The sequence below is a fragment of the Ranitomeya variabilis genome, chromosome 2, assembly GCF_051348905.1.
Source record: "Ranitomeya variabilis isolate aRanVar5 chromosome 2, aRanVar5.hap1, whole genome shotgun sequence".
NCBI lineage: Eukaryota > Metazoa > Chordata > Amphibia > Anura > Dendrobatidae > Ranitomeya > Ranitomeya variabilis.
Genome location: NC_135233.1, coordinates 915,058,117 through 915,080,945, shown reverse-complemented (window position 1 = coordinate 915,080,945; position 22,829 = coordinate 915,058,117). Strand labels below are relative to the sequence as shown.

General features: G+C 45.5%; 1 protein-coding gene across 1 annotated transcript in view; it reads right to left on the bottom strand.

The window, feature by feature from the left end:
* Window positions 1-22,829, bottom strand: part of WDR49 (WD repeat domain 49) — a 314,656-nt gene that overhangs the window by 238,392 nt on the left and 53,435 nt on the right. The window contains exon 5 of the mRNA XM_077290613.1: window positions 4,922-5,089. Coding sequence (XP_077146728.1) covers window positions 4,922-5,089 — 168 coding nt within the window. The remainder of the gene's footprint in view (window positions 1-4,921; window positions 5,090-22,829) is intronic.

Genomic DNA, 22,829 nt, shown 5'->3' with positions numbered 1-22,829 from the left:
CTGGCTATTTCTAGTTGCGCGGCAGGCTTAGTTCATGGTCAGTATAGTTCCATCTTCCGAGAGCTTGTCCCTCTATAGGCTTGCTATGATCTCTGCCTGCAGAGATCATGACAATTGGAGCTGAATATGCCGCACAGCACGTGGAACAGCATGGACCATTGGAGCTAGATATGCTGTACAGCACGTGGTCAGCATGGAACTTTAGAGCTAAATATGCTGTAAAGCACGTGGAACAGAATGGAACATTGGAGCTGAATATGCTGTACAGCACGTGGAACAGCATGGAACATTGGAGCTAAATATGCTGCACAGCACATGGAACAGCATGGAACATTGGAGCTAAATATGCTGTACAGCACGTGGAACAGAATGGAACATTGGAGATGAATATGCTGTACAGCACGTGGAACAGCATGGAACATTGGAGCTGAATATGCTGTACAGCACGTGGAACAGCATGGAGCATTGGAGCTAGATATGCTGTACAGCACGTGGAACAGAATGGAACATTGGAGCTGAATATGCTGTACGGCACATGGAACAGCATGGATCATTGAAGCTAGATATGCTGTACAGCGCGTGGATCAGCATGGAACATTGGAGCTGGATATGCTGTACAGCACGTGGAACAGCATGGAACATTGGAGCTGGATATGCCGTACAGCACGTGGAACAGCATGGAACATTGGAGCTGAATATGCTGTACAGCACGTGGAACAGCATGGAACATTGGAGCTGAATCTGCTGTACAGCACGTGGAACAGCATGGACCATTGGAGCTAGATATGCTGTACAGCATGTGGATCAGCATGGAGCATTGGAGCTGAATATGCTGTACAGCATGTGGAACAGCATGGAACATTGGAGCTAGATATGCTGTACAACACGTGGATCAGCATGGAACATTGGAGCTGGATATGCTGTACAGCATGTGGATCAGCATGGAACATTGGAGCTAGATATGCTATACAGCACATGGATCAGCATGGACCATTGGAGCTAGATATGCTGTGCAGCACGTGGATCAGCATGGAGCATTGGAGCTGAATATGCTGTACAGCACGTGGAACAGCATGGAACATTGGAGCTAGATATGCTATACAGCACATGGATCAGCATGGAACATTGGAGCTGGATATGCTGTACAGCACATGGAACAGCATGGAACATTGGAGCTGGATGTGCAGACAGGTAACTTGGTGCTGCAGAGCCAGTGCATGTAGTCAGGTACCTTGGCAGTGCCGATTGTGCAGAGAGTACATTGGACCAGTAGAGTTCTGTTGGCAGATAGGCATCTTGGTATAGCAGAGCCGAGTGTGTGAAGATCACCTTGGAACAGTAAAACTGTGCTGGCACAAAGGCACCTTGAGATAGCATCTTGGTACAGTAAAGCAGTGCTTTCAGACAAGCATATTGTTATAGGGGAGCCAAATATGCATAGAGCAACTTGGAACAATAGAGTCAGCTTTAAAAGGCCAAAAGAGAATGATAACATCAGAGGTGTGCCCTGGGTTATCAAAGTAATTTGTTGTACACAGAAACAGAGGGAGATGGCTGCTGGAAAGAAAGATGTAAAGGCAGACGTGGGAGCCAGGACAGGTGAGTAACAACTGATATATTTTAATTAAAGAAAAAGGCCAAAAGCCATCCGACTTTATAGAGCAGTAAACTACTTAATGTGGAAATGGTCATGGCTGCCTATCTTCCAGCTATGAATACTGAGATGGGAAATTGTCAAGGAGACAAATTCCACCAAATATAGCACTGAAGCCTCAAGTAATACTGACTTTAAAACCCCCTCATGACAAATCGCCTCCTAATTATATGGACACTTGCACCTGCTTTAAACTATAGTTTGCTGCATACAATCATATAAAGTAAGTTTTAATTTAAGTGAACCTGTCAGCAAGTTTTTAGACCCTAAACTAATATTATCTAGATAAAGTACAGTATCTGAAGTATTGATTGTGTAATACCTTTTGTATTATAAGACCATTTCTCCATTTTCTAGAAATTCATTATCGAAAATTTATGCAAATGAGTTAGCAAGTGGAGGGGGCCTGTCTGCACTTTCTTCTCTGGCCTCTCTCCCTCTTTTTCCACCTGCCGCCGACCTCCTGTCAGTGACTGACAGATTCATTTTCTTTGTGATCTGCTCTGCTTCCCAAGATCTCATGCAGGTGTAAGGGTCAAGGCCCAGGACCGTAGTTATGGCTGAGGACACCTGGGCTTCAGTGTCCTGTCCTCCCCTCACAGAAATATATTCTCCATTTGTCAGCTCCTTTGAATTCCCTTTTCTGCTGTGGGAGATCCTCTCGAGATGAGTCAGGAGAAACTGAGACACAGTCCAAATCAACAATAACAATAATCTCCGGAATATAAAGCCACTGAAAGAGAGTACTGCCCCTCTTTTCTGCCTTCTGCCTTTGCACCACATCTTTACTGTACATGCTCACTGCTTCCATGGGGTCCCTCGACCGTTTTGCACCAGTTCTAAGGGAGTCTGCCCAAACAATGAGCTGCCACATTCTGAGTCTTCAAACTGTTCTAACACGCTTTTTATCTGTACTGTAGCTGTGGATGGCTGAGGTTCTCTTCTCTTCACGTTGCGTAGCTGCTGTAACGTCCTTGGCCTACAGCCCGTGTGGACGGTTCGGGCGTCCCTAGCCCTCTGAACTATTTTAATACTATCACTAGCTTACCAAGCAGCAGCCCCTTCTACCATTAACTATTTACTTACTTTATGTTCTACTTAGGAACTGTGTGCACTAAAAATGTCCCCCATCTAGTAGCCAAAAGTTGCACTGCACTTTCCATAATACAAGTGTGAATACATTATACTTTACTAAAACAGATAATGCGTATTTACAAGACACGGTAATACACTAAGAGTGTAACAGTACCATGATAAGTAGGCAGTAGTACATGCAACCACATTGCAATACCATTATATAATAACATATCACTATATGCAAAAAAGAAAACTATAACAGCACTGCTGTGGGCCCAGACAACCATATGCTGAATGGAGTGCTTTCCGGATAGAGACCGCCTCTATGGACTTCGGGTGCTCATGCAAAAACAGGGTGTATGCAGCAAAGAAGAAAAATGCAGATAGCACTCACCGGTCCTTAAAACTTCATCCTTTATTCAAACTTTAAAATGTCATGGCCAGAGGAACAGGTTGCTGGAATGTGCGAGCTGGTGTAAGTCGACGGCCGTTTTGTGCCACTTAGCCTAGACCCGTTGAAGCGCTAAGTGGCGCGAAACGACTGTTGTTTTACACCAGCTCGCACATTCCAGCAACCTGTTCCTCTGGCCATGACATTTTAAAGTTTGAATAAAGCATGACGTTTTAAGGACCGTTGAGTGCTATCTGCATTTTTCTTCTTTGCTGCATATAATAACATATATACATCATAATAGAATAAGACAGTATCAGGACCTGTTAAGGAGGAAAAGCAAAAAGGGAACATAATCTTTCATCCTCGTACTCAGGTGCTGTCATTCCCAGGGATGGCGCATGCGCACTAAGGTCCAAATAACATTACGAGAGCCAGACGATCTATCAACACATGCACCACTCCCGGAGACTACGGTGACTGCGTGAGATTAGGCAGATCACAGAGAAAAGTGATCTCTCAGTCGCTGACAAAAGGCCAGCAGTAAACGGAAAAAGAGGGAAAGAGGCTGGAGAGCTGTAGGCGCAGGCTAAGCCCCCCACTTGCAAGCTCAATTACATAAACCCATGCCGATGGATTTCTAGTAAATGGAAACATGGACTGATATTACAAATGTATAGACATAATCAAAATTTCAGAAACTTTACATACATGACATTAGTTTAGGGTATACAAACTTAAAGCGACTTTTTCACTGTATTTTTAAATTTCTTTTGCGCCTTTCCGTTACAAAGTTATGCCCACCAAATAGTGCAAATTTTCCCTGTAGCCACTGTGGGTGTATACCACAGAACTTCTCTGTGGGTGTGCTTCTTCTTTAATGAAGAAAAAAGCTGGAAAAAAGCTAACTTCCACAGAGAAGTTTTGCAGCATACGGCCAGTTGGTTAAAGGGAAAATCTGCACCATTATTACTCAGGGGGCACAACTTTGCAGCACGGGGGCACAAAAAAAAAAGAAAAACTGTTCTAGAGTCAGTAGAGCAGCACCAATGAGTGGAAGCCCTCAGTTTAAATTAAGAAATCCAGTGACATATCTTCTTTAAATGGATGCAAATCACCATCCATATCATTTTCTAGATTCTCAGCAGCTAACTGATAAATTTGTGTATAAATGTGGGCAGTAATGTGGATGGTGATTCTCTAAGCATCAGGTCTGGGTGGGAATATGGATCCCTGGTATTGATGGAACAAGAAGGGAGGCACATAGGCAGTGAGGACTTGGCACACACAGGAATCTCAACAGCAGTATGATGGATAAAGTGGAACCCAATGGGCATGAATGCAAGGACAAGCGCAAATAGCACAGATGGGGAAGCACGGAGATGATGTCATTGATCCATGGCAGGCAACTTTTAAAATCTGACGTGGAGCACAACAGAGGGCAACAGACCCAAGGAAAAGAAGCAGAGCCCGGTATACCCTGGACACATGTTACATCCATGCAGGGTCTTTATAACAACCTTGTTTGTGACAGAAATCAGAAGAAGACTTGTCATCTATATTTCTCAGGTTTAAGGCTTGCAACTTCAAGTAATGTATCACATAAAAGGCCTTGTGTAAATGCCTCCTCACTAAAGAAACAAATGACCCCATGCGATCCCAGGTTTTTTTGTGGGAAATCTAACAATAGGAACGAAAGGTACTTTCTGTAGAAAGACAAACATACAATAAATGGTCTCCAGAATTCAGCCATAAAAAAGAACTACAGCCATATTCAGTCTTTCAGAGCCTATACATACCAATTATATTTAGTCCAGAGTCATAGTCGAAGCCATTAATTCCTTTAGTGATGTTCAGAGAGGTTGTCTTCAGATGGGTTTTGCCTTTTTCTCTCCAGGCCAGTATCACTGTGTTATTGTCGCGTGTAGTACACGACAGAAATGCCTCTAAATGAGAGCTGTAAGTAACTGAGGGCCAAGACAGAAATATGCTCATTAGTTTAGCACAGGATGCTATTTGAAGTTTTATCAAACGTTGCGGGAATGAAAAATGTCAAGCAAATCCAAAAATGATCTTTATTATTTTGAAGGTTTGGATGTGTCGGTCGAGTGCTACAGTTACGTTAAGGTTAATTAAAAAGCTGCTATATTTTTAATCAAACCTTTCCTACAGAACCAAAACAGTTAGTAAGACTACCCATAGGAAGGCACTGCGGCGTTCTGTGGACTTCATTATACCATAATGCATGGAACATGCCTTTTCTAAGTGCGCTGGAAATAGGAAAATCAATCAGAAGGGTTTAGGTCAAAACAGACAGGAGATTTCAGGTACAGCTCTCTGAGCAATTAGATTACAATATTTCTGCAATGGTAACAGAGAAGTATTGTCAGATTCGAAGGAGAATAATGTTACTTGAAGCAATTGAAGCAAATCCAAAGCCTATCCTTAACAGATATCCAGTAACCTTCCTGCAGCTAAATGTGATGTGATATTGTGCACCTAGAGGAGTAAAATATTGGAACATTAAAATTGCTGGGGGAATTTAAGCATTAAATCTTAGTTTTATTAAATTGCCTATTGCTTCTTGAAAAGTTCAATGCGGCTGTAGAAAACCTCAGCCTACCAGCTACATAAACCGTGCATCATCATGTGGATGCGTCAGCCCTGGATTAGTTCTGTATTCATTGGATGTAAAGTCTAGTATGTGTGTAATACTGCATCTCTGCATTGTCTGTGTGGACTGCAAAAGGCAATCTATGGCTACATGGAAATCATCAGCAAGCTGCTATTGATGGATCTTTTCCTAGTGTCCGCTTAGCACTATGAGTATTTACTGTCTAACTAGAATTGGGCTCTGGATTCTTATTCATTTTCTCATTTATTCTTTAAATACTATAGAATAAGAAAAAACTGTATATTCTATTGTTTCTGTCTACAGTGGCATGTAAAAGTTTGGGCACCCCTGGGTAAAATTACTGTTATTGTGAACAGTTAAACAAGTTGAAGATGAAATGATCTCTAAAAGGCCTAAAGTTAAAAATGACACATTTCCTTTATATTTTAGGCAAAAAATATATTTTGTTCATCTTTTACATTTTAAAAATTACAAAAAATAAAATAGGCCTCTGGAAAAGTTTTGACACCATGCCTGGTTAGTACCTAGTTTCACAGCTTGTAAACACTTTTTGTAGTCAGCCAAGAGTCTTTCAATTCTTGTTTGAGGGATTTTCATTCATTCTTCCTTGGAAAATTCTTCCAGTTCTGTGAGATTCCGGGGTCGTCTAGCATGCACTGTTTTTTGAGGTTTCTTTGATCATTGTGGCCAAGGAGTTCTATTTTTATCTCATCGATCCACAGGACTTGTTTCCAAAAGGCATCAGGCTTGTTTAGATGTTCTTGTGCATACTTCTGATGCTGAATTTTATGGTGAGGACACAGGAAAGGTTTTCTTCTGATGACTCTTCCATGAAAGCCATATTTGTGCAGGTGTCTCTGAACAGTAGAACAATGTAGCACAACTCTAGAGTCTGCTAAATCTTTTTGAAGGTCTTTTGCAGTCAACCAGGGTTCTAATTTGCCTCTCTAGCAATCCTACAAGCACCTGTCACCAAAATTTTGATTAGTCTTTCCGGACGTTATCTTGACATTCACTGTTCCTGTTGACTGCCATTTCTTAATTACATTTCAAACTGAGGAGGCGACTTGAAAATGAAATGCTTTGCTAACTTCTTATAGCCTTCTCCTGCTTTGTGGGCCTTCATCATTTTTATTTTCAGAGAACTAGGCAGCTGCTTAGAAGAACCCATGACTGCTGTTTTTTGGTGCAAGGTTAGAGGAGGCTGAGTTTTTATAAAGCTGGGAAATTTGCATCATCTGGCCTTTCCTAACAATGATAGTGAACAAGCCATAATCTTAATAGGCTAATTAAGGTCTGAAATCTTGGTCAAAGTTCTCCGAGCACACGAATCTCCAAGGGTTCCCAACCTTTTGTAACAGTCCATTGCCCTTTTTGTAATTTTTAAAATGAAAAAAAAAAAAAGATAATATATACGAGTATATATATATATATATATATATATATATATATATATATATATACAAATTAAGCAAAATAAGGCAGCACTCCAAGTCCTTTTCAAGGAAAAAAGTGTGAAGTTTATTCAACCCACATCTCTGTGCGACGTTTCGGCTCACACTGAGCCTTTTTCAAGCAGTGAGTGTTACTAACAATAGTGTTTTTATAGGCATAATCTACCATCATTTACAAAATTAACCATCAATCATTAATAAATACATAAAACATTTTTATAACATATGAGCAAAAGGATCCTTTGTGCAATCCTAATCTCATAAAGTGAACTGTGCTAAAGTGCTAGTGTAGTCATATATCCTCGCAATTATTTCTCTTATTTTCCACATATTCTTGTTATTTCTTTCCCAATAAACATTTATCACGTGCTTGTACATGTTTATAATTATTTAAATTCCTTACCCTGCCGCATATAGGTCAGACCACATGGAGGACGCTATATCTGCCATTATCGGCGTTCTACTGCCTCTACTGCGCATGTCCTGACATCGTTTTGCTCTGTCATAACTTGCCAGCCAATCACAGTCTATTCGTGGTGTATTTCCCCTCGTGCATGCGCACTATCCCTTCTATCAGTGCCGCAGCGCCATCTTGGATGTGGCTTATTGTCTTCTTATACGCATTACTTCAGACCTGCTTGTATGTTTATACAGCGGTACAAATGCAACAAAATTTCTACATTTCGAGCATGTTTTCTGATTATAGATATTACATGGCTTCATAACCTTAATTTACACTCTGGCACAACGGACGACACCTTCTTCAGGCTGTCTCCGTTTGCCAATGTCCCTCCAACTTGATGTATAGCCCTTCAATGCCATATCATCGCTATTGGAGGGTCCATATAAGTGATAATATATTGCCAATATCTATTTATATAACAGGCTTTCACACTCCGCTGTCTTTTAACATGCACTTCTTTTATTGAATTAATAGGACATCACTATTGGCCGACAGTTATGACGTAAAAAAAGAAAAAAAGGAAAAAAGAAATAGAAAAATAGAAAAACAAAATAGAAAAAAATTATATATGTTCCATCCTCCATGTGGTTATATCCCATCCACCGGCAGGCTGAAGATTGTGTACAGTTTGGTAAACGTGAAGATATCACTGAAAAAAATATAAAATATTTATTAAAATTGGAGTACTATAACCCAACAAGAAATTACATACTCCAAGACTTAAACTAGGAGCCCATATACATCTGATTCCTAGGAATACCTTCACAGGGCTAATACATATTAGAGTAAATTTTAAATTCTACATTGAGTCCTTTTGGCTTTAAATTATTAAGCTCATATATCCATTTTAATTCTTGCTATTTTAATAGGCTTACTCTATCCCCCCTTCTCCTCTGTATGGGGACCTTGTCTATAATCCTAAATTTGAGATCCTTCTCTGTGTGTCTCAATTCTGTAAAGTGTTTCGACACCTGGAGATCTAGTCGTTTTTTTCTGATTGAGTGTCGGTGATTAGTGATACGTACTTACAATTCACATGTCGTCTCCCCTACGTACCATAATTTGCAAGGACATTCCAACAGGTAGATCACATGATCAGAATTGCATGTTAAAAATTGCTTGATTGTATACACCTTATTAGTATTTGGATGTTCAAATGTGGAACCCTTCAACATGTAAGTACAGTTCACACATGACAGGCATGGGAAGCAGCCCTTCTGACTTATCCCAGTAATTGTGGTCTGACACATATTCTTTAAAGGGCCAATGTCTGATTTCACTACATAGTCTCTAATATTTCTGCCCCTACGATATGAGAACAGTGGGGGCTCCCTGAATTCTTTTATACCTGGTAGACAATTACCCAGCATTCCCCAATGTTTTCTAATTATCTCTGCTATTCTACCACTTTCCTCAGTATATGTCATCACACATGGTATTCTGGTTAAAGATTTTTTCTTGTTTTGTCCACCCTTTCCCAGTAATTCTTTCCTGTCTTTATTTAGGACTACACATTTGGCAATATTTATCATTTCTCGTGGGTACCCCCTATTAGAGACTATGTAGTGAAATCAGACATTGGCCCTTTAAAGAATATGTGTCAGACCACAATTACTGGGATAAGTCAGAAGGGCTGCTTCCCATGCCTGTCATGTGTGAACTGTACTTACATGTTGAAGGGTTCCACATTTGAACATCCAAATACTAATAAGGTGTATACAATCAAGCATTTTTTAACATGCAATTCTGATCATGTGATCTACCTGTTGGAATGTCCTTGCAAATTATGGTACGTAGGGGAGACGACATGTGAATTGAAAGTACATATCAATAATCACCGACACTCAATCAGAAAAAAACGACTAGATCTCCAGGTGTCGAAACACTTTACAGAATTGAGACACACAGAGAAAGATCTCAAATTTAGGATTATAGACAAGGTCCCCATACAGAGGAGAAGGGGGGATAGAGTAAGCCTATTAAAATAGCAAGAAATAAAATGGATATATGAGCTTAATAATTTAAAGCCAAAAGGACTCAATGTAGAATTTAAAATTTACTCTAATATGTATTAGCCCTGTGAAGGTATACCTAGGAATCAGATGTATATGGGCTCCTAGTTTAAGTCTTGGAGTATGTAATTTCTTGTTGGGTTATAGTACTCCAATTTTAATAAATATTTTATATTTTTTTCAGTGATATCTTCACGTTTACCAAACTGTACACAATCTTCAGCCTGCCGGTGGATGGGATATAACCACATGGAGGATGGAACATATATAATTTTTTTCTATTTTGTTTTTCTATTTTTCTATTTCTTTTTTCCTTTTTTTCTTTTTTTACGTCATAACTGTCGGCCAATAGTGATGTCCTATTAATTCAATAAAAGAAGTGCATGTTAAAAGACAGCGGAGTGTGAAAGCCTGTTATATAAATAGATATTGGCAATATATTATCACTTATATGGACCCTCCAATAGCGATGATATGGCATTGAAGGGCTATACATCAAGTTGGAGGGACATTGGCAAACAGAGACAGCCTGAAGAAGGTGTCGTCCATTGTGCCAGAGTGTAAATTAAAGTTATGAAGCCATGTAATATCTATAATCAGAAAACATGCTCGAAATGTAGAAATTTTGTTGCATTTGTACCGCTGTATAAACATACAAGCAGGTCTGAAGTAATGCGTATAAGAAGACAATAAGCCACATCCAAGATGGCGCTGCGGCACTGATAGAAGGGATAGTGCGCATGCATGAGGGGAAATACACCACGAATAGACTGTGATTGGCTGGCAAGTTATGACAGAGCAAAATGATGTCAGGACATGCGCAGTAGAGGTAGTAGAACGCCGATAATGGCAGATATAGCGTCCTCCATGTGGTCTGACCTATATGCGGCAGGGTAAGGAATTTAAATAATTATAAACATGTACAAGCACGTGATAAATGTTTATTGGGAAAGAAATAACAAGAATATGTGGAAAATAAGAGAAATAATTGTGAGGATATATGACTACACTAGCACTTTAGCACAGTTCACTTTATGAGATTAGGATTGCACAAAGGATCCTTTTGCACATATGTTATAAAAATGTTTTATGTATTTATTAATGATTGATGGTTAACCCCTTCACCCCCAAGGGTGGTTTGCACGTTAATGACCGGGCCAATTTTTACAATTCTGACCACTGTCCCTTTATGAGGCTATAACTCTGGAACGCTTTGACGGATCTTGGCGATTCTGACATTGTTTTCTCGTGACATATTGTACTTCATGTTAGTGGTAAAATTTATTCGATATAACTTGCATTTATTTGTGAAAAAAACGAATATTTGGCGAAAATTTTGAAAATTTCGCAATTTTCCAACTTTGAATTTTTATGCCCTTAAATCACAGACATATGTCACGCAAAATACTTAATAAGTAACATTTCCCACATGTCTACTTTACATCAGTACAATTTTGGAACCAAAATTTTTTTTTGTGACGGAGTTATAAGGGTTAAAAGTTGACCAGCAATTTCTCATTTTTACAACACCATTTTTTTTTAGGGACCACATCTCATTTGAAGTCATTTTGAGGGGTCTATATGATAGAAAATACTCAAGTGTGACACCATTCTAAAAACTGCACCCCTCAAGGTGCTCAAAACCACATTCAAGAAGTTTATTAACCCTTCAGGTGTTTCACAGGAATTTTTTGAATGTTTAAATAAAAATGAGCATTTAACTTTTTTTCACACACAATTTATTTCAGCTCCAATTTGTTTTATTTTACCAAGGGTAACAGGAGAAAATGGACCCCCAAAGTTGTTGTACAATTTGTCCTGAGTACGCTGATACCCCATATGTGAGGGTAAACCACTGTTTGGGCGTATGGCAGAGCTCGGAAGGAAAGGAGCGCCATTTGACTTTTCAATGCAAAATTGACTGGAATTGAGATGGGACGCCATGTTGCGTTTGGAGAGCCCCTGATGTGCCTAAACACTGAAACCCCCTACAAGTGACACCATTTTGGAAAGTAGACCCCCTAAGGAACTTATCTTGATGTGTGGTGAGCACTTTGACCCACCAAGTGCTTCACAGAAGTTTATAATGCAGAGCCGTAAAAATAAAAAATCATATTTTTTCACAAAAATGATCTTTTCGCCCCCAATTTTTTATTTTCCCAAGGGTAAGAGAAGAAATTGGACCCCAAAAAATGTTGTGCAATTTGTCCTGAGTACGCTGATACCCCATATGTGGGTGTAAACCATTGTTTGGGCGCATGGCAGAGCTTGGAAGGGAAGGAGCGCCATTTGACTTTTCAATGCAAAATTGACTGGAATTGAGATGGGACGCCATGTTGCGTTTGGAGAGCCCCTGATGTGCCTAAACATTGAAACTCCCTACAAGTGACACCATTTTGGAAAGTAGACCCCCTAAGGAACTTATCTAGATGTGTGGTGAGCACTTTGACCCACCAAGTGCTTCACAGAAGTTTATAATGCAGAGCCGTAAAAATAAAAAATCATATTTTTTCACAAAAATGATCTTTTTGCCCCCAATTTTTTATTTTCCCAAGGGTAAGAGAAGAAATTGGACCCCAAAAAATGTTGTGCAATTTGTCCTGAGTACGATGATACCCCATATGTGGGTGTAAACCATTGTTTGGGCGCATGGCAGAGCTTGGAAGGGAAGGAGCGCCATTTGACTTTTCAATGCAAAATTGACTGGAATTGAGATGGGACGCCATGTTGCGTTTGGAGAGCCCCTGATGTGCCTAAACATTGAAACTCCCTACAAGTGACACCATTTTGGAAAGTAGACCCCCTAAGGAACTTATCTAGATGTGTGGTGAGCACTTTGACCCACCAAGTGCTTCACAGAAGTTTATGATGCAGAGCCGTAAAAATAAAAAATCATATTTTTTCACAAAAATGATCTTTTTGCCCCCAATTTTTTATTTTCCCAAGGGTAAAAGAAGAAATTGGACCCCAAAAAATGTTGTGCAATTTGTCCTGAGTACGATGATACCCCATATGTGGGTGTAAACCATTGTTTGGGCGCATGGCAGAGCTTGGAAGGGAAGGAGCGCCATTTGACTTTTCAATGCAAAATTGACTGGAATTGAGATGGGACGCCATGTTGCGTTTGGAGAGCCCCTGATGTGCCTAAACATTGAAACTCCCTACAAGTGACACTATTTTGGAAAGTAGACCCCCTAAGGAACTTATCTAGATGTGTTTTGAGAGCTTTGAACCCCCAAGTGTTTCACTACAGATTATAACGCAGAGCCGTGAAAATAATTTTTATTTTTTTTCTCAAAAATGATTTTTTAGCACCCAGCTTTGTATTTTTACAAGGGTAACAGAATAAATTGGACCCCAAAATTTGTTTTCCAATTTGTCCTGAGTACGCTGATACCCCATATGTGGGGGGGAACCACTGTTTGGGCGCATGACAGAGCTCGGAAGGGAAGGAGCGCCATTTGGAATGCAGACTTAAATGGATTGGTCAGCAGCCGCCACGTTGCATTTGCAGAGCCCCTAATGTACCCAAACAGTACAAACCCCCCACAAGTGACCCCATATTGGAAACTAGACCTCCCAAGGAAGTTATCTAGATGTGTTTTGAGAACTTTGAACCCCCAAGTGTTTCACTAAAGTTTATAGCGCAAAGCCGTGAAAATAAAAATTCTTTTTTTTTTTCACAAAAATGATTTTTTAGCCCCCAGTTTTGTATTTTCACAAGGGTAACAGGATAAATTAGACCCCAAAAGTTGTTGTCCAATTTGTCCTGAGTACGCTGATACCCCATATGTGGGGGGGAACCTCTGTTTGGGTGCATGACAGAGCTCGGAAGGGAAGGAGCGCCATTTGGAATGCAGCCTTAAATGGATTGGTCTGCAGGCGTCACGTTGCATTTGCAGAGCCCCTGATGTACCCAAACAGTACAAACCCCCCACAAGTGACCCCATATTGGAAACTAGACCTCCCAAGGAACTTATCTAGATGTGTTGTGAGAACTTTGAACCCCCAAGTGTTTCACTACAGTTTATAACGCAGAGCCGTGAAAATAAAACATCTTTTTTTTCCCACAAAAATGATTTTTAGCCCCCCAAATTTTTATTTTCCTAAGGATAACAAGAGAACTTGGACCCCAGAAGTTGTTGTTCAATTTGTCCCGAGTACGCTGATAACACATATGTTGGGGTAAACCCCTTTTTGGGCGCACGGGAGAGCTCGGAAGGGAAGGAGCACTGTTTTACTTTTTCAACGCAGAATTGGCTGGAATTGAGATTGGACGCCATGTCGCGCTTGGAGAGCCCCTGATGTGCCTGGACAGTGGAAACTCCCCAATTCTACCTGAAACCCTAACCCAAACACACCCCTAACCCTAATCCCAACGGTAACCCTAACCACACCCCTAGCCCTAACACACCCATAATTCTAATCCCAACCCTAATCCAAACGTAAATGTAATCCAAACCCTAACCCTAACTTTAGCCCCAACCCTAACTTTAGCCCCAACCCTAACTTTACCTCCAACCCTAGCCCTAACCCTAACCCTACCCCTAACCCTAACCCTAAACGTGACTGAAATACGTGGCACTGAAATACGTGGCACTGAAATACGTGGCACTGAAATACGTGGCACTGAAATACGTGGCACTGAAATACGTGGCACTGAAATACGTGATACGTGGCACTTAAATACGTGGCACTGAAACACGTGGCACTGAAATACGTGATACGTGGCACTGAAATACGTGGCACTGAAATACGTGGCACTGAAATACGTGGCACTGAAATATGTGATACGTGGCACTGAAATACGTGGCACTGAAATACGTGGCACTGAAATACGTGGCACTGAAATATGTGGCACTGAAATACGTGATACGTGGCACTGAAATACGTGGCACTGAAATACGTGGCACTGAAATACGTGGCACTGAAATACGTGGCACTGAAATACGTGATACGTGGCACTTAAATACGTGGCACTGAAACACGTGGCACTGAAATACGTGATACGTGGCACTGAAATACGTGGCACTGAAATACGTGGCACTGAAATACGTGGCACTGAAATATGTGATACGTGGCACTGAAATACGTGGCACTGAAATACGTGGCACTGAAATACGTGGCACTGAAATACGTGATACGTGGCACTGAAATACGTGGCACTGAAATACGTGGCACTGAAATACGTGGCACTGAAATACGTGGCACTGAAATACGTGCAACTGAAATACGTGGTACTAAAATATGTGGCACTGAAATACGTGATACGTGGCACTGAAATACGTGATACGTGGCACTGAAATATGTGATACGTGGCACTGAAATACATGGCACTGAAACACGTGGCACTGAAATACGTGGCACTGAAATACGTGGCACTGAAATACGTGGCACTGAAATACGTGGCACTATGACTGTCAGAAAATGTTCATTAAACGGTTAGGGGTGAGGTTAGGGGTAGAGTTAGGGTTAGGGTTTGGATCTCTTTATCACCTTGATGGTGGTGGGTGGCTTTTCAGTGTGTTTTCTGTTTTTTTTTCGAAAAAATGCATGCGTTTTTAACGCAAACAAACGCATGTGCTTAAAAACGCAAGAAAATACTGCAGGTTGTATTTCTGAAAATGAACGCATGCAGAAAAAAAACGCATGCGTTTGAAAACGCGACCAAACGCGTACAAAAAAACCGCATGCGTTTTCAATGTTAAATATAGGGAAAAAACGCATGCGTTTTTTTGTGCAAAAAACGCTGCAGACAAAAACGCAAGTGTGAAACCAGCGACGCTTTTTATAGCAAAAAAGTTTTTGCGTCTCCACATTTTGAGACCTATAATTTTTCCACATTTTGCTCCACAGAGTCATGTGAGGTCTTGTTTTTTGCGGGACGAGTTGACGTTTTTATTGGTAACATTTTCGGACACGTGACCGTTTTTGATCGCTTTTTATTCCGATTTTTGTGAGGCAGAATGACCAAAAACCAGCTATTCATGAATTTCTTTTGGGGGAGGCGTTTATACCGTTCCGCGTTTGGTAAAATTGATAAAGCAGTTTTATTCTTTGGGTCAGTACGATTACAGCGATATCTCATTTATATCATTTTTTTATGTTTTGGCGCTTTTATACGATAAAAACTAAAATATAGAAAAAATAATTATTTTGGTATCGCTTTATTCTCAGGACTATAACTTTTTTATTTTTTTGCTGATGATGCTGTATGGCGGCTTGTTTTTTGCGGGACAAGATGACGTTTTCAGCGGTACCATGGATATTTATATCAGTCTTTTTGATCGCGTGTTATTCCACTTTTTGTTCGGCGGTATGGTAATAAAGCGTTGTTTTTTGCCTCGTTTTTTTTTTTTTTTCTTACGGTGTTTACTGAAGGGGTTAACTAGTGGGGCAGTTTTATAGGTTGGGTCGTTACGGACGCGGCAATACTAAATATGTGTACTTTTATTGTTTTGTTTTTTTTATTTAGATAAAGAAATGTATTTATGGGAATAATATATATTTTTTTTTTATTATTTATTTAGGAATTTTTTTTTTTTTTTTTTTACACATGTGGAAAAATTTTTTTTTTACTTTTTTACTTTGTCCCAGGGGGGGACATCACAGATCATTGATCTGGCAGTGTGCACAGCACTCTGCCAGATCGACGATCTGCTGTGCAGGGCTGCAGGCTTACGAAGTGTCTGCTCTGAGCAGACACTCGGTAAGCCACCTCCTTCCCTGCAGGACCCGGATGCCGCGGCCATCTTGGATCCGGGACCTGCGGCGAGGAGGGAGGTAGGAGACCCTCAGAGCAACGCGATCACATCGCGTTGCTCCGGGGGTCTCAGGGAAGCCCGCAGGGAGCCCCCTCCCTGCGCGATGCTTCCCTATACCGCCGGTACACTGCGATCATGTTTGATCGCGGTGTGCCGGGGGTTAATGTGCCGGGGGCGGTCCGTGACCGCTCCTGGCACATAGTGCCGGATGTCAGCTGCGATATGCAGCTGACACCCGGCCGCGATCGGCCGCGCTCCCCCCGTGAGCGCCGCTGATCGGTGATGACGTACTATCCCGTCGGCGGTCATACGGGCCCACCCCACCTCGACGGGATAGTACGTCAAATGTCGGGAAGGGGTTAATTATGTAAATGATGGTAGATTATGCCTATAAAAACACTATTGTTAGTAACACTCACTGCTTGAAAAAGGCTCAGTGTGAGCCGAAACGTCGCACAGAGATGTGGGTTGAATAAACTTCACACTTTTTTCACCTTGAAAAGGACTTGGAGTGCTGCCTTCTTTTGCTTAATTTGTATACATGCTGGGTAGATGAGTGGACCATTCTACCCAGGAGGCCAGGCACCCACCGGTGAGCATTGTGCTGTTCCAATTTTTATATATATATATATATATATATATATATATATATATATATATATATATATATATACAGTGGGGCAAAAAAGTATTTAGTCAGTCAGCAATAGTGCAAGTTCCACCACTTAAAAAGATGAGAGGAGTCTGTAATTTACATCATAGGTAGACCTCAACTATGGGAGACAAACTGAGAAAAAAAAATCCAGAAAATCACATTGTCTGTTTTTTTAACATTTTATTTGCATATTATGGTGGAAAATAAGTATTTGGTCAGAAACAAACAATCAAGATTTCTGGCTCTCACAGACCTGTAACTTCTTCTTTAAGAGTCTCCTCTTTCCTCCACTCATTACCTGTAGTAATGGCACCTGTTTAAACTTGTTATTAGTATAAAAAGACACCTGTGCACACCCTCAAACAGTCTGACTCCAAACTCCACTATGGTGAAGACCAAAGAGCTGTCAAAGGACACCAGAAACAAAATTGTAGCCCTGCACCAGGCTGGGAAGACTGAATCTGCAATAGCCAACCAGCTTGGAGTGAAGAAATCAACAGTGGGAGCAATAATTAGAAAATGGAAGACATTCAAGACCACTGATAATCTCCCTCGATCTGGGGCTCCACGCAAAATCCCACCCCGTGGGGTCAGAATAATCACAAGAACGGTGAGCAAAAATCCCAGAACCACGCAGGGGGACCTAGTGAATGAACTGCAGAGAGCTGGGACCAATGTAACAAGGCCTACCATAAGTAACACACTACGCCACCATGGACTCAGATCCTACAGTGCCAGACGTGTCCCACTGCTTAAGCCAGTACATGTCCGGGCCCGTCTGAAGTTTGCTAGAGAGCATTTGGATGATCCAGAGGAGTTTTGGGAGAATGTCCTATGGTCTGATGAAACCAAACTGGAACTGTTTGGTAGAAACACAACTTGTCATGTTTGGAGGAAAAAGAATACTGAGTTGCATCCATCAAACACCATACCTACTGTCAAGCATGGTGGTGGAAACGTCATGCTTTGGGGCTGTTTCTCTGCAAAGGGGCCAGGACGACTGATCCGGGTACATGAAAGAATGAATGGGGCCATGTATCGTGAGATTTTGAGTGCAAACCTCCTTCCATCAGCAAGGGCATTGAAGATGAAACGTGGCTGGGTCTTTCAACATGACAATGATCCAAAGCACACCGCCAGGGCAATGAAGGAGTGGCTTCGTAAGAAGCATTTCAAGGTCCTGGAGTGGCCTAGCCAGTCTCCAGATCTCAACCCTATAGAAAACCTTTGGAGGGAGTTGAAAGTCCGTGTTGCCAAGCGAAAAGCCAAAAACATCACTGCTCTAGAGGAGATCTGCATGGAGGAATGGGCCAACATACCAACAACAGTGTGTGGCAACCTTGTGAAGACTTACAGAAAACGTTTGACCTCTGTCATTGCCAACAAAGGATATATTACAAAGTATTGAGGTGAAATTTTGTTTCTGACCAAATACTTATTTTCCACCATAATATGCAAATAAAATGTTAAAAAAACAGACAATGTGATTTTCTGGATTTTTTTTTCTCAGTTTGTCTCCCATAGTTGAGGTCTACCTATGATGTAAATTACAGATGCCTCTCATCTTTTTAAGTGGTGGAACTTGCACTATTGCTGACTGACTAAATACTTTTTTGCCCCACTGTATATATATATATATATATATATATATATATATACTAGATGGCAGCCCGATTCTAAAGAATCGGGAGTCTAGAATCCATATATACTTTATTTATTCAAATGTAAGAATAATACAATTAATAAATAATAGTAAGAAAGAACAAAAAATGGCTGCACTCACCAGCTCTTGACTATTCTTGTTATTTAAGGTACAGTTACACAGGATCCATGAACATGCTTATGAGGGGAGTGATGAAAGACATCAGACAACAACTTTGCGTGTTGTGGCAAATGCCACAACAACGGGTCTTTGCTTAAGAACAATAATGTAAATAATAAATAATATGTATCAATAACTATGTATATTGGTATGTTCTTTCTTGGCACAAATTGCAGGAAGTAGTATTCTAGGCAATTATATATTAGATGGGCATTTCCTGAAGGAAATACATGGTGCTTGAACAGCGCTACCAGCTTTACAGCAGCACTTTTCACACACGGGACTGGGGGGCGCGCTTACTTTTGCACCCGGGGCCGGGGGCGCGCTTACTTTTGCACCCGGGGGCGCACTTACTTTTGCACCCGGGGGCGCACTTACTTTTGCACCCGGGGGCGCACTTACTTTTGCACCCGGGGGCGCACTTACTTTTGCACCCGGGGGCGCACTTACTTTTGCACCCGGGGGCGCACTTACTTTTGGGGCCGCACTTACTTTTGGTGGGCGGGGCTCCTCGGCCTCCGATTTGGTTGGTGGGGCCCCTCGTCCTCCGATTTGGTGGGTGGGGACCCTCGGCCTCCGATTTGGTGGGCGGGGACCGGCCTCCGATTTGGTGGGTGGGGACCCTCGGCCTCCGATTTGGTGGGCGGGGCTCCTCGGCCTCCGATTTGGTTGGTGGGGCCCCTCGGCCTCCGATTTGGTGGGCGGGGCCCCTTATCCTCCGATTTGGTGGGTGGGGACCCTCGGCCTCCGATTTGGTGGGCGGGGCCCCTCGGCCTCCGATTTGGTGGGCGGGGCCCCTCGGCCTCCGATTTGGTTGGCGGGGCCCCTCAGCCTCCGATTTTGTGGGCAGGGACCCTCGGCCTCCAATTTGGTGGGTGGGGACCCTCGGCCTCCGATTTGGTGGGCGGGGCCCCTCAGCCTCCGATGTGGTGGGTGGGGCCCCTCGGCCTCCGATTTGGTGGGTGGGGACCCTCGGCCTTCGATTTGGTGGGCGGGGCTCCTCGGCCTCCGATTTGGTTGGCGGGGCCCCTCGGCCTCCGATTTGGTTGGCAAGGCCCCTCGGCCTCCGATTTGGTGGGCGGGGACTCTCGGCCTCCGATTTGGTGGGCGGGGACCCTCGGCCTCCGATTTGGTGGGCGGGGACCCTCGGCCTCCGATTTGGTGGGCAGGGACCCTCGGCCTCCAATTTGGTGGTCGGGGACCCTCGGCCTCCGCTTTGGTGGGCGGGGCCCCTCGGCCTCAGATTTGGTGGGCGGGGTCCCTCTGCCTCCGATTTGGTGTGCAGGGACCCTCGGCCTCCGCTTTGGTGGGCGGGGCCCCTCGGCCTTCGATTTGGTGGGTGGGGCCCCTCGGCCTCCGATTTGGTTGGTGTGGACCCTCGGCCTCCGATTTGGTGGGCGGGGACCCTCGGCCTCCGATTTGGTGGGCGGGGACCCTCGGCCTCCGATTTGGTGGGCGGGGCCCATCGGCCTCCGATGTGGTGGGCGGGGCCCCTCGGCCTCCGATTTGGTGGGCAGGGCCCCCGGCCTCCGATTGAATGGGCGGGGACCCTCAGCCTCCGATTTGGTGGGCGGAGACCCTCGGCCTCTGATTTGGTGGGCGGGGCCCCTCGGCCTCCGATTTGGTAGGCGGGGCCCCTCGGCCTCCGATTTGGTGGGCGGGGACCCTCGGCCTCCAATTTGGTGGGCGGGGACCCTCGGCCTCCAATTTGGTGGGCGGGGACCCTCGGCCTCCGAGTTGGTGGGCGGGGACCCTCGGCCTCCGATTTGGTGGGCGGGGCCCCTCGGCCTCCGATTTGGTGGGTGGGGCCCCTCGGCCACCGATGTGGTGGTCGGGGCCCCTCGGTCTCCGCTTTGGTGGGCGGGGCCGGGCCCCTCGGCCTCCGCTTTGGTGGGCGGGGCCGCTCGGCCTTCGATTTGTTGGGCGGGGCTCCTCGGCAGCCGATTTGGTTGGTGGGGCCCCTCGGCCTCCGATTTGGTTGGCGGGGCCCCTCGGCCTCCGATTTGGTGGGCGGGGCCCCTCGGCCTCCGATTTGGTGGGCGGGGCCCCTCGGCCTCCGATTTGGTGGGCGGGGACTCTCGGCCTCCGATTTGGTGGGCGGGGACCATCGGCCTCCGATTTGGTGGGCGGGGCCCCTCGGCCTCCGATTTGGTTGGCGGGGCCCCTCGGCCTCCGATTTGGTGGGCGGGGACCCTCGGCCTCCGATTTGGTGGGCGGGGCCCCTTGGCCTCCGATTTGGTTGGTGGGGCCCCTCGGCCTCCGATTTGGTGGGCGGGGACCCTCAGCCTCCAACTTGGTGGGCGGGGACCCTCGGCCTCCAATTTGGTGGGCGGGGACCCTCGGCCTCCAATTTGGTGGGTGGGGCCCGTCGGCCTCCGATTTGGTGGGCGGGGCCCCTCGGCCTCCGATTTGGATGGTGTGGACCCTCGGCCTCCGATTTGGTGGGCGGGGCCCCTTGGCCTCCGATGTGGTGGGCGGGGCACCTCGGCCTCCGCTTTGGTGGGCGGGGCCAGGCCCCTCGGCCTCCGCTTTGGTGGGCGGGGCCGCTCGGCCTTCGATTTGGTGGGCGGGGCTCCTCGGCCTCCGATTTGGTTGGCGAAGCCCCTCGGCCTCCGATTTGGTTGGCGGGGCCCCTCGGCCTCCGATTTGGTGGGCGGGGACTCTCGGCCTCCGATTTGGTGGGCGGGGACCCTCGGCCTCCGATTTGGTGGGCGGAGACCCTCGGCCTCCGATTTGGTGGGCAGGGACCCTCGGCCTCCGATTTGGTGGTCGGGGACCCTCGGCCTCCGCTTTGGTGGGCGGGGCCCCTCGGCCTCCGATTTGGTGGGCGGGGTCCCTCTGCCTCCGATTTGGTGTGCGGGGACCCTCGGCCTCCGCTTTCGTGGGCGGGGCCCCTCGACCTTCGATTTGGTGGGCGGGGCTCCTCGGCCTCCGATTTGGTTGGTGGGGCCCCTCGGCCTCCAATTTGGTGGGCGGGGACCCTCGGCCTCCGATTTGGTGGGCGAGGACCCTCGGCCTCCGATTTGGTGGGCGGGGACCCTCGGCCTCCGCTTTGGTGGGTGGGGCCCGTCGGCCTCCGATTTGTTGGGCGGGGCCCCTCGGCCTCCGATTTGGATGGTGTGGACCCTCGGCCTCCGATTTGGTGGGCGGGGCCCCTCGGCCTCCGATTTGGTTGGCGGGGCCCCTCGGCCTCTGATTTGGTGGGCGGGGACTCTCGGCCTCCGATTTGGTGGGCGGGGACCCTCGGCCTCCGATTTGGTGGGCGGGGACCCTCGGCCTCTGATTTGGTGGGCAGGGACCCTCGGTCTCGATTTGGTGGTCGGGGACCCTCGGCCTCCGATTTGGTTGGCGGGGCCCCTCGGCCTCCGATTTGGTGGGCGGGGACTCTCGGCCTCCGATTTGGTGGGCGGGGACCCTCGGCCTCCGATTTGGTGGGCGGGGACCCTCGGCCTCCGATTTGGTGGGCAGGGACCCTCGGCCTCCGATTTGGTTGGTGGGGCCCCTCGGCCTCCAATTTGGTGGGCGGGGACCCTCGGCCTCCGATTTGGTGAGCGGGGACCCTCGGCCTCCGATTTGGTGGGCGGGGACCCTCGGCCTCCGCTTTGGTGGGCGGGGACCCTCGGCCTCCGATGTGGTGGTCGGGGCCCCTCGGTCTCCGCTTTGGTGGGTGGGGCCGGGCCCCTCGGCCTCTGCTTTGGTGGGCGGGGCCGCTCGGCCTCCGATTTGGTTGGTGGGGCCCCTCGGCCTCCGATTTGGTTGGCGGGGCCCCTTATCCTCCGATTTGGTGGGCGGGGACTCTCGGCCTCCGATTTGGTGGGCGGGGACCCTCGGCCTCCGCTTTGTTGGGCGGGGCTCCTCGGCCTCCGATTTGGTTGGTGGGGCCCCTCGGCCTCCGATTTGGT